The following is a 12,165-nucleotide window of genomic DNA, read 5'->3' on the forward strand; positions in this document are numbered from 1 at the left end:
TAATAATCTGGTAATCTGGTATCTTGCATCCCAAATGCAAGATAAGTAATCTTTTCTTTTGCTTTTCCGTATTGCCTGGACGGTGCGTTCAGAGGTGTTTTAATCATAGGTATAATGTTTACCTTTCTGGGACAGGCTTAAGTAACGTAACATTTTCAAACACAATTCCACAGTCACAGAGTTGGTATTTGAAACAATCTGTTGTGTACAGTTTGACTGCATACATTTTTGGGAGGTAATTTTTCTTTATCTCTCTACAAGAATAGCTGGATTTTTCTTGGGCCCCAGCCCCCAGGTACTTTTAGCAATGTTTAAGATGTCAGGGTTTTAGGGAATAATGTAAGGTTGACACATCTTAACAAAAGGTACTATGAGATGAACAATGGATAGTTTAGTTCTTTGTAATGTCTTTTTTCTATGCTTGACAACACATTTAGACAAATATTTTTCTTTAGAATAAAATGCATTTACATGTTTTTGTATAATGTTCATGGGGATTGCAAATGTTTTTTAATATGTAGGCTAAAATGGGATCTGTAGGAAGGGAAACATTTTAAGCTTTGTTTACAACATGGAATATATGATTGTAGTTTTGATTCAAGTCTCAGAGTTCCCAGTATTGCACAGACATCAGTGTTTTGATCCAAGGATGTGGGCTAGTTTATACAAATCTATGTTTGTGTCAGAGTGTTAACTGACAATGGAATGTTAGAATTTTGTTGAATTTAGGGATATGCCTGGTTCTGGAACCGAATGCCCTCGTGAGTGAGTCTTCTATTTGGATACTTGAGGTTTTTCATTTCTTATGTTCAACAAGAGAGGGCGCTGTGCACAAAATAATTCCTCCTTGACGCATCCCTGTCCATCATTTTTACTGGGCCTTCAGTTATTGCCGGTGTACCCTTTCTCTAAACACACGTACAGCAGATATATATATATTTTTTTTTACAGAAAGAGTTGTTCAAGCTAAAATCATTAAACATATGAAGAAAAGTAACACATGGTTTCATTTTATTTCTAAGTGATGTATTGTTAAAAAGCAGAAACACAACAAAAACAAAACATTTTGTCTTTATCTAACGTTAAGAAACCAAAACACATATTGAAACACTTATACCATTTTGGGCAAAAAAGATTCTGTTTCACAGAAGCAAACATGATAGTAACCAACATAATGAAATCAGGCACATGGACTGTACAATTCACAACCATCATAAAACAAGTGAAATTTAAGACCAAAACATGTTTTTATTCAATACAGACTGTTCAGTAAACCACAAATATACATTTAAATATCATTCATAATAAGGACTGAAAATCATACACACAGCAGAATGACTCAACTGGATACAATGTCACTGTATGTTGCCTTCTCTTAAATGCTTTGGCACAGATACTAAGTCATACTAATACAGTGGCACTGATTCCCTGACAGCTGGATACACTTTACTTTGCCATTGAGGTGAGGTAACATTATTACTCACCTCAGTGAGGAGTCAGGAGCAGAAACTCAAATCAAGTAGTAATCATTTACAGGATTGTATGAGCATGTTGGATGACTATTCACACTTTAGGCTTTGAATAGGACAGGGATACATGCAGGGGTTCCCACTCTTTTTATGGTGAGGGAATATTGGTATTTCATTGTAAAGGCGGTTTGGAATCACTGCTGTCCCTAACATTTCAAAACAGTTAAAGCGATACATATCTGGAGCATTTAGTTCAATGGCCTTGCTTGTAAGTTATTTCAAGGTGGTCAAAGTTATTTACAGATTTTTGGCTAATTATACTTTCCTACCAATCACCCGTGCTGATCAGTCATTTTTTTACTTGGTGCTGATATGAATCATTGGTGTGATTTAACCTTTGATTGTCCAACCTCAAATGTTTTTTTTTTTATAATTGTTTTTTACAATAACTGATATCTGCATTTCATGCGCGATACTGATGTGGCTCTCAAGAGTATGACATGTAGTGATAGTTTGAACTGTCATTAAAACACTTCCATGTGTAAATTTCATTTTGCATTTCCTGTTTATATTGCACAGTTCAATAATTGCATCACACAATAATGTTTGCATCTGTACAAACAATCTCTTAGTGTATTTAGTGTCAGTTGTCATACGAGAATGGAATGTGGAGCTAAATATATCCTTGAAATAAGTTCCCTGTCCAACACAGCAATATAGTGTCCTCAGTTAAGAGTTACATATTTTTTATTGACATTTATTTGAAATGAAGCCCCATAAAATATTATTTATTGATCATATTATTATCCTGTTTCCATAGATTGGATAGTTGTATATGATCTTTGAGAAATGAATGTCAAAGTGCTGCATTAGTATATCACCTTCACAAAAGTGCAAACAGCTGTGAATCATTTTGACTTCAATGTCACCGATGAAATAATGCTCTTAGCATTATAATTCAAAATAATAAATAACTAAAAGTTGTAGTCTGTTTCAAGCTTTTCCAAACAATATAAAAGCATGGATTACAAGCGATACAACACATTAAGGTTTGTACAGTACATTAATACAGATTTTATAAACCCAAATTGAACATGGTCAATTCCTCATAAATGCCATTGAAAGACCCAAAATAACATGCATTTATAAATATCAAACCATTTATAAGTACACATACTTCAGAACCAATAAATAAACTGGGACAATTCATTTTTTGCACATTTGACACATAGACATAGAAAAGTTCCATTCACAATATATCCTTAAAACTTTACCTTTAAAATTACAAGATACATTGCGCAGGCTTACAGCTTTCAGTTTTTGTTGACTGACTCCATCTCGCAGTTTAGAATACTAGAAATCAAGGCGGTTCATTAGAAATGTTTCTCATCGTGGAACCTGTAGCTAAATAATGTCCATCTAATGTATGGTCTTGTAAATGACTTGGAAAGTTGAGTTCCCATTAAAGGCCATTCATATATTCTCTGTAAATAACACTTGGTCAGCTTTGTTCATTAAGAAAAGACAACATGAAGCCTACACAGACAGGTGAGTTAGGCCCACTAAACTGGTGCGACCTGGGGGAGATTATCTGCTAATGCAGGGATCTTTGTACTGTCTGCTAAAGAAGGCCCTTCAGACAGACCATTAACGCTAGACGCTTCCTTTGGCTGCTCTGCCACAAAACAATTCTTATTGTTCAGGTAGTTGTTGTGGAACTCCATCTGGCTGAGGCGCTCAGGCTGCTCAGGGAACGTTCCTTTAGACGGGACCATGTTGTTCTCCAGGTCAGGTGTGCAGCAGCCCATGGCAGTGGTTGCTGCTGTGCCATTGGTCAGGGTGAAGTGCTGATTGGCGTACTGTTCCTCAGCCTGGCGGGGGTAATCTGTGTACTGCTCTCCAATGTCGACGGCCATGTTAAATGGTCCTTGTGGCATGGCACCGTTAGTAGTGCTTGCTGTGTGTGGGAATGATAAGACCTCTCCATAGGGTTCACTGGGTTGGCTGGCCGTCCCGTTGGCTGAGGCAACAGCACTGGGGTTCTCCAACTGATAATAATCTGCTGGGGAGCTGAATAAATAAGAGTTTCCATTCATGTGGTCGTCAATGTGGTTGTCGTGCGGCAGAGTGGCGTCAGAGTAACACAACACGGAGGACAGGGGAGCAACCTCAGTGTTGGCGACAGGCGGCTTGCTGACTCCATTCTCAAAGTCCTCCGACTTGTCCTCCTCATCGCCATCCTCTTCCTCAGAGTCACTGTTTGCCAAGCTCTGAGTGCTGGAGTCAGACAGTCCACTGCATAAACTGCTGCTGTCCTCTTCATCCTCGTCATCTTCCTCATTCTCCTCATCATCCTCATCTTCGTCTTCATCATCCAGAGGTTCGTCCATGTCGTCAGCTGTCTGGAGGTGCATGATGGCAGACTGTTGGACTGTTGGGTCTGACAGAGAGTATTGCGTCTGGACCAGCGGGTTGCCATAGCCGTTGCTTTCGCCATGGTAACCGTTCGCAGGGGATGCCTGCTGCTGCTCGCGGCTCTTCTCCAGCTCTAGCTTCATGATGGTGTGCAAGAAGTGGGTCCGCACGCGGATGGGGTTAAACTCCACCCGGCCGGCCGCGTTGCTACAGCCCTCCTTGGTACAGCCACAGGGAAAAGACATGCGGTCCACCTGTAGATTGGACCACCTTGGGTTATATGACCATAAATTCTGCAGTTTGCATGTAATAGATGAATGAATGTAATACTTTGGCAATATCAGATAAGCTACTGTAGATGATACAGTACTTTTTCAATGATACAGTACTTTCATCTACAACGTCTAAAATATTTGATCGCTTAATCACCCTTCTATTGAAATGCATTTGCCTGAAGACTAGAGGCCGCATAGAAGGCTTAATTCCAGAGCGGATAGAGTGGCACATCTGTATCAATATGAGAGCGTGTACAGTATGGTCAGACTACCCAGGGATTTACCTGGCACTTGATTCCTGCTACGCTGCATGCACAGGTCTCTGGGTCACAGAACACTCTGCAGTCGCAGCCACAGTCCTCCCTGGACACCCGGATGGCCCGCAGCTCGTGCTTCTCCTCCACGTCAATCTTCTTCACCCCCGAGGTCCGCAGCAGAGCCCGGCGCTTCTTAGTGGTGAGGGGCTGTAGGAAGAAGTACTCGTCCACCTCGGTGTTTTCCAGATCAATGTCATCGTCAGAGATGTCCTCCGCCATGAGCGTGTTAGCCTCCTCTGACTCCACTGTACCGTTCTTAGTCAGCTGAAAACAAACGAGAAGGGATCAAATTTAGTCCAGTTTGAACCAGCTGAAAGCAATGACATGCTGCTTCTCGGAAGAGTATACAAAGTGAGAATTTGGAAACATATAACATTATATATTTATAAAAGAATACAATATGTCATAACTGTATTTATAAACGGGATGTTACGAGCACTGAACGCTGATTGGCTGACAGCCGTGGGTTATCAGACTGTATGCCAAAACATTTTTTTTTTTACTCTTGTAATTATGTTGGTAACCAGTTTATAATAGAAATAAGGCACCACGGGGGGGTTGTGGTATACGGCCAATATACCACGGCTAAGGGCTGTATCCAGCCACTTGCGTCATGCTTAAGAACAGCACTTAGCCGTGGTATATTGGCCATATATCAAACCCCCTCAGGCCTTATTGCTTAAGTATTTCTTTATTTTATTTTTATTTCATTTAACTAGGCAAGTCAGTTAAGAACAAATTCTTATTTGCAATGACGGCCTACATTGGCCAAACCCGGACGACGCTAGGCCAATTGTGCGCCGCCTCATGAGACTCCCAATCACGGCCGGTTGTGATACAGCCTGGATTCGAACCAATACCTTGAGTTTCATGGAGTTGAGTTTCTCCTCCTTCAGATGGTCTCGGAGCATGTCTCTGTGGATTCTCTCTTGCTCCAGGGCAAACTCTCCCAGGGAGTACTGCCTGACACCGCTGTGTCTGTTGGACATGCCCAGAGTACTGCCCCCCTGACTGGGCACACTGGTGAAGCCCTGACGCCGGCTGAAGTAGTATACCGTCACATTGTCAAAATGTACCCTCCTTGTTCTCACACGCTTCTCCCTCTTCAGTATAGAATCAGCTACAGAGTCAAAAGACGAGGGGAGAAGATGGTGAAAGGAAGCTGGTGATAGCCCCCGCTTCTTCATACATATAAATAATAGGGAAAGCAGGGTTATTGGTTCATACATGGATGAAAGATTAACCAGTTCAATGTGGTGGAAAGAATAGCCCATTTTAAATCAACAAAGGGAATGTGAAATCACCAGTATGAGAAAAAGCTTGATTAACCCCCTTGACAGCATACAAGCACACTGTTTCAAGAGAAAGCACTTATTTAAAATCGGAATCATTTACATAGGAAAGAGTTGTATGTTGTTGCTCACCATGATGTGCTCTCAGTGGTGCACAGTATGCGTGTAGCCATACTATAACAAGATAAAACGCTAGTCTGCTTGCTTACGATTTGCATGATTTGAATGCCTGTTTTTATTTGACTTTTAATGAACCTCGGGAGTCCTCTTGCTAACACTCAGACAACAGGGACTTCCTCTAACTCAACCCAGCTTAGTAGAGCAGTGTTTCATCATCCCGACTCTGCCATTTGGCATGTCAGTACTACGTGTGGCGTTTTAAGGACCGTTCTATGAGAGGGAGGGAAGGAGGGAGGAAAAAGAAAGCAAAGACAGAGAGCATAAATAATCCCCCTCCTGGCTCAGATCTGGAGTGGTTGAGCACAGCTTTCCCAGCGCTCACTTGATGTCAGAAAAACAGGACAAATGGGAACCATCTGGTTCCAGCAGCACTCCACCCTGGGCCATAAGGACAATGCATTCATTACAGGCATGGCAGCGCCAGTCAGGCCTTGTTGATCGGAATTTCGCTTTATTTTCCCCCCCAGAAAGGTTTATCAGACTTTGATCAGGGTATCCATGTGGTTTTACTGCATGAGAAAGCAATTACATGCAGAGGTCATTTTCAAGCTTCCAATACGTAACAGAGTTCGATATCTCTGTATTTCTTCCTATTTCTTGTTCGGCCATCTTCTAGTGACTTGTGATATTAGGGTTGCTATGACCATGTAGTTCTAAAAATAAATCTGTGAGAATACATAGAAGCCCTTCGTCAAAGACCTCCCGATTCAGATTCGGAAATTCCAAGGCTTTGTTTTGCTCCACTAAAAGCAATCACACAAGGAGAGGGGCTAGATTATTTCTCCAACACTAACGCGACCCAAGACGGAGTTGTACTGTATTCTCCAGGCAACAATGCTACTGTACATCTCAGCACCACGCCTGACACAGTGTGACACCTCTTTAGTGAGGAGAAGCTCTGGGAGCCGTGTGCTCTGCTGCATGAACTGCTTTCTGATTCCCTCGGCTTAGAGCAACGTCCTCCTGGTTGCCTTTATCTGCAGCTGACCCAGAAGGCTCAGGAGCCTGGGGAAACAGCACCCTTGTCCCTGATCCCCACCCCCCCAAACATGCCTGCGCGGATGGACCCACACAAACACGTACACAAGCGCATACGCACACACCAGAGGAGGCTGGTGGGAGGAGCTATAGGAGGAGGGGCTCTTTGTAATGGCTGGAATGGAATAAATGGTTTCCATTTGTTTGATATCGTTATATTTATTCCCTTTTCAGCCATTACAATGAGCCCCTCCTCCTATAGCTCCTCCTACCAGCGTCCTCTGGCACACACACACACGTAAACACAACACAGGGAGGAGCCCTGTCACTCACACCCACAATAAACCAGGGTAGGGGGTACTGTATCCGTCGTTCCCCAAACACAACATAGATCAGTCACCTGAGGAACCAACCACTGACAATCCACACATTTTTCCCCAGGCTGCCTACCAATAACATCATATCTGCTCATAGAAAAAAACAGGCCATCTAAAACACAGGTCTTTTTTTATCAAACTGACTGAAGCCTTTCTGATGACAGGTTTACTCAACTGATAGCTTCTCAGAGCCTGCCAGACACACCACTGGCTTTGCACAATGCTAGAGACTAGAGAGCATCAGCTCATTCATCAGGCTGTACTGTGCTGTACTGTGCTGTACTGTGCTGTGCCTGCTGACGCAACGCCTAATGAGAGACTGTTGTGCTGCTGCGGCGCCGCATTCATTCCCCTTTATTACAGCCCAGCTACACCAGCCCAGCACAGTCCATCCAGCCGTCCTTATGGCTACTCAGCTGTCCACACAGACACCAGCTCAGATCACACAATGCCATGGATTGCGTCTCTTCTCTTTTCAAGCACACCGACTGATGCAGCGTTTTCAATTTCCTCTTCAACTGAGTTCTGTGAATGACATTTCTAACCGAGGGTTGTATTGTGCTTCAGCAAGTCATCACAATGACAAAATGTTATTGTGATGCTGTTTGCTAATACACTCAACGTCCATTTTAGAAGCAACAATTACGAAACAGAAGTATAATCTGAATGACACATGCTTCATTCAAAAAGATGTCTCTTTCACTAAACTACAATATGAATAACGCATGTAGCTTTTTGTTTGTTCGTGTCAGACTGTATCAGTGTTGAGAATATGTGTGTGTGTGTGTGTGTGTGCGCTCACGGGTGAAGGGGCCCGAGGCTGAAGGGTTGACACTGTCACTGCTGTCTCCGCTCTCGCTGCAGGAGACCTCGTCATCAGACTCCTGCAAGGAGGAGCACGGCGAGGAGGACGCCTCCACCTCGTCAAACTTCCTCTTAAGTATTCCGCTCATGGCCCTCCTCTCCGTCTCCGCCGCCGCACCTGCAACAGCCAGCACAAGGAAGGGTACACATTGTTTAATGCCCAGCTCAGGCCCCGCCGGCCTCCACAGTCCTCCTCAACACAGTCAATTAGCAGTGAGCCACAGAACACAACAACCCCTCCTGCTACCCGGAACCCCCCCCCCCCCCCCACCCACCCACCACTGCCGTCACTACCTACCCGACGGTCCCCAGGCAATTGATCACCTTGACACAAAGGAGCTCGGATGCGAGGCGAAAGATGCTAATTGCATGATGCGTCGACCTTGTTCACTCTGCTGTCTTTTGATTGAGCGACGACAGAAAAGGGACACTGGGGTGAGATTTTGCTTACTTTGCCCTGTATTCATGATGGTATTTCTAAAAACACTGCCTGAATATTTTTATCACAAAAGAACAGCATGGGGCAAAAATTAAATGAGACGTTACCGCCCAAAGCAGGATTGTAATATCTGCCCACAGCAGCATATGCAAACTAAAAACATAATGTGACTGTACTTAATTGCTGTTGCACCTCAAAAACACAATGCACGCATCCAGCCGGCTACTGATTGAAAATATCCCTTGGCTTCAAAATTAATTAATTTCCATCTTATGGGAAATTTAAAAAGCCTGACTACAGCTTTACTTATCCTGGGATATGCAGTGAATTTAAATGTGCCTGAATGTGTGTGCATGCACACGTGAATGTGTGTGCATGCACACGTGAATGTGTGTGCGTGTGGCCGTGCGTGCACGTGTGTGTGCATAAGTAAAATACTGATTTGTAAAATGTGTAATGTTGCACATTCAGTGCTCCCTAGAGGGGTTCCAATCTGGGGCATGACTGAAGATAGTTTATAGTGGTTAGGAGGATATTATGACTGACATGGTTATACCCTCTATAGAAGAAATAAAGTGAAAATGTTCAAATGGACCGGGGGGAGCACCCAGAGGGATGTGAAGTGCTGTTGGAGTCAGAGTGTTTAATAGCTCCCAGGTTCATAGAAACTGAGGGCAGGCCCTGGCTGCATCCCAAATTGCACCCTATTCCCTATACAGCACACTACTTTTGACCAGGGCTCTGGTCAAAAGAAATGCACTACAGTCCCTTCAGAAAGTATTCATACCCCTTGACTTATTCCACATTTGGTTATGTTACAGTCTGAATTCAAAATGGATTAAATAATATAGTTTTTTCCCCTCATCCATCTACACACAATACCCCATAATGACAAAGTGAAAATATTTTTTGAGAAATGTTTGGAAATATATTGAAAATGAAAGACAGAAATATCAAAAAAAAATTATATTGAGTATTGATACATCCTCAGTTTTCTCCTATCACACCATTAAACTCTGTAACATGTTAGAATCACCTTTGACAGCAATTACAGCAGTGAGTCTTTCTGGGTAAGTCTGTAAGAGCTTTGCACAACTGGATTGTACAATATATGCACATGATTATTTTAAAAACTCTGCAATCTCTGTCAAGTTGGTTGTTGATCATTGCTAGACAACCATTTTCAAGTATTGCCATAGATTTTCAAGCCAATTTAAATCAACACTGTAACTAGGCCACTCAGGAACATTCAATGCCATCTTGGTAAGCAACTCCAGTATTATATTTGTCCTTGTGTTTTGGGTTATTGTCCTTCTGAAAGGTGAATTTGTCTCCCTGTGTCTGTTGGAAAGCAGACTGAACCAGGTTTTCCTCTAGGATTTTGCATGTGCTTAGCTCTATTCCATTTATTTTCATCCCAAAAAATGTCCTAGTCCTTGCTGATGACAAGCATACCCATAACATGATGGAGCCACCACCATGCTTGAAAATATGAAGAGTGATACTCAGTGATGTGTTGTGTTGGATTTGCACCAAACATAACGCTTTGTATTCAGGATATTTCTTTGCAACAATTTTTGCAGTTTTACTTTAGTAAACAGGATGCATGTTTTGGAATATTTTTTCTGTAAAGGCTTCCTTCTTTTCACTTAGATTAGTATTGTCATGTAACTACAATGTTGTTGATACATCCTCAGTTTTCTCCTATCACACCATTAAACTCTGTAACTGTTTTAAAGTCACCATTGGCCTCATGGTGAAATCCCTGAGCGGTTTCCTTCCTCTCCGGCAACTGAGTTAGGAAAGACACCTGTATCTTTGCAGTGACTGAGTGTATTGACTACACCATGCAAACTGTAATTAATAACTTCACTTTTTTTGAAATTCACTACTAAGTTTTCTCCTGAACTTATTTAGGCCTGACATAACAAAGGAGTTGAATACTTATTGACTCAAGACATTTCAGCTTTTCATTTTTTATTAATTTGTTAAAAAAATAATCTAAAAACAGAATTCCACTTTGACATTATGGGGTATTGTTTGTAGGCCAGTGACACAGCATTTATATTAAATCCATTTTAAGTTCAGCCAGTAACACAACAAAATGTGGAAAAAATGTGAATACTTTCTGAAGGCACTGTATATAGGGAATAGGTTGCCATTAGGAATAGGGTGCCATTTGGGATGCACCCCTTGCCGAGTCACTCATCCTCCCCAATGCCACTACAGAGGCCAGTGGAGAACAGCCACCAGTGACAGCCATTAAACTCTGACTGATGGTGTAATTAAACAAATCAAAACAAGACCTGGTTCATCAGTCAACTGCACAAATACTACTGTAAGTGCCAAATTAGGCTACTGACTGTAATAAGTGTTGAATTGTAACTGTCAAACAATATGTTGTTGGAACTTGCTGCCTTTCCTCCACTTAGGCTTCTACTTCCAGCTTATACATACTATATTCGTTTTATGGACACAGTATATTTTACAATAGTTCTCTTTTGTTTGTTTTTAGTCCCATCCTTCAGCTACCATCAACCCCTCCGATCCATCTTTGAACACCATCCAGTTTTGATTTCTATTTGTCATATATTTTTCAACTGTGCTGTGATGTTTCACAAAAGTTCTGAACCTTTCTATTCTCATAGTTTCTACATATTGTAAATTAAAGATAACAATTTTGGCTAAGAGTATTATTATATTATTGATATATTGACTATGACTTTTCAGATCACCCAGCAGTTTGCAGAGTTAACTCCAGGTAAATGTTGCAATTCTTCAGCCATTCCTGAACCTGCGACCAAAAACAAGCTACATATGGACATTACCCAAACAAATGATCTAATGATTATGTCTCTTCACAGCAACATCTGCAGAGCTGGGATGGTTGTATCCCCAACATATATATAACATTCTATTGGTTGCAAGAATTTTGCATGATAAATGAAATGGAAAAACTCTACGTTTTGAATCCGCCTTCGTTTTGTGTATCAGTTCATAAAACCATGTGCCATGAAATACATTTTACATCTGAAATACATCTGAAATCTCTTCCCAACTAATCTGTATGGCACAGCTGTCAATGTTTTGGTCCTTGAATGTAATTGGTATACTTTTTTATTCATCACTCTCCGACTCCTCTTTGTTTTTGACACGGAAATAAAGAAACAGTGTTCAGCTTTAGTCTCAGTCCCAGTATCAGCCTGAGCAGCTTGTGGTGGAGTTCCATTCAGAGAGAGGTGCCCATTCATCTGGAGCCGCTCTCTGCTATCAACTCATTACACATGCAAATACTGCTGCTGCCTCAAGGACAGTGTACGCACCCCTATGTAGTGCACTACCTTCACATACATCCCAAATGGCACTATGTTCCCTATATTGTGCACTACTTTTGCACGATATAGGGAATAAGGTGCCATTTGGGACGCATCCAGTGTGGTGGAACCTGGAGAGGAATCACGCCGCTGCCAAAGGACCATTGTTCCCAAGTGTCTGTGGTTGTACTGTGACATGGGTCTGCTTGCACCTGGAGGAGATCCAACGTAAACTACAGTACTTA

At 42.0% G+C, this 12,165-nt stretch overlaps 1 protein-coding gene across 3 annotated transcripts in view; it reads right to left on the minus strand.

The window, feature by feature from the left end:
- Nucleotides 1–994: 994 nt before the first annotated feature.
- The window catches only part of LOC106586199 (cysteine/serine-rich nuclear protein 3), a 31,747-nt gene continuing 20,576 nt past the window's right edge, over nt 995–12,165 (minus strand). For all 3 annotated transcript variants that reach the window (XM_014173204.3, XM_014173200.3, XM_014173202.3), the window contains 4 exons: nt 8,106–8,285; nt 5,337–5,596; nt 4,444–4,740; nt 995–4,138 (listed from right to left, as the gene is read on the minus strand). In XM_014173204.3, coding sequence (XP_014028679.3) covers nt 3,032–4,138; nt 4,444–4,740; nt 5,337–5,596; nt 8,106–8,256 — 1,815 coding nt within the window. In that variant the 5' untranslated portion in view covers nt 8,257–8,285 and the 3' untranslated portion in view covers nt 995–3,031. The remainder of the gene's footprint in view (nt 4,139–4,443; nt 4,741–5,336; nt 5,597–8,105; nt 8,286–12,165) is intronic.

Source organism: Salmo salar, chromosome 25 (assembly GCF_965601325.2).
Source record: "Salmo salar chromosome 25, fSalSal1, whole genome shotgun sequence".
NCBI lineage: Eukaryota > Metazoa > Chordata > Actinopteri > Salmoniformes > Salmonidae > Salmo > Salmo salar.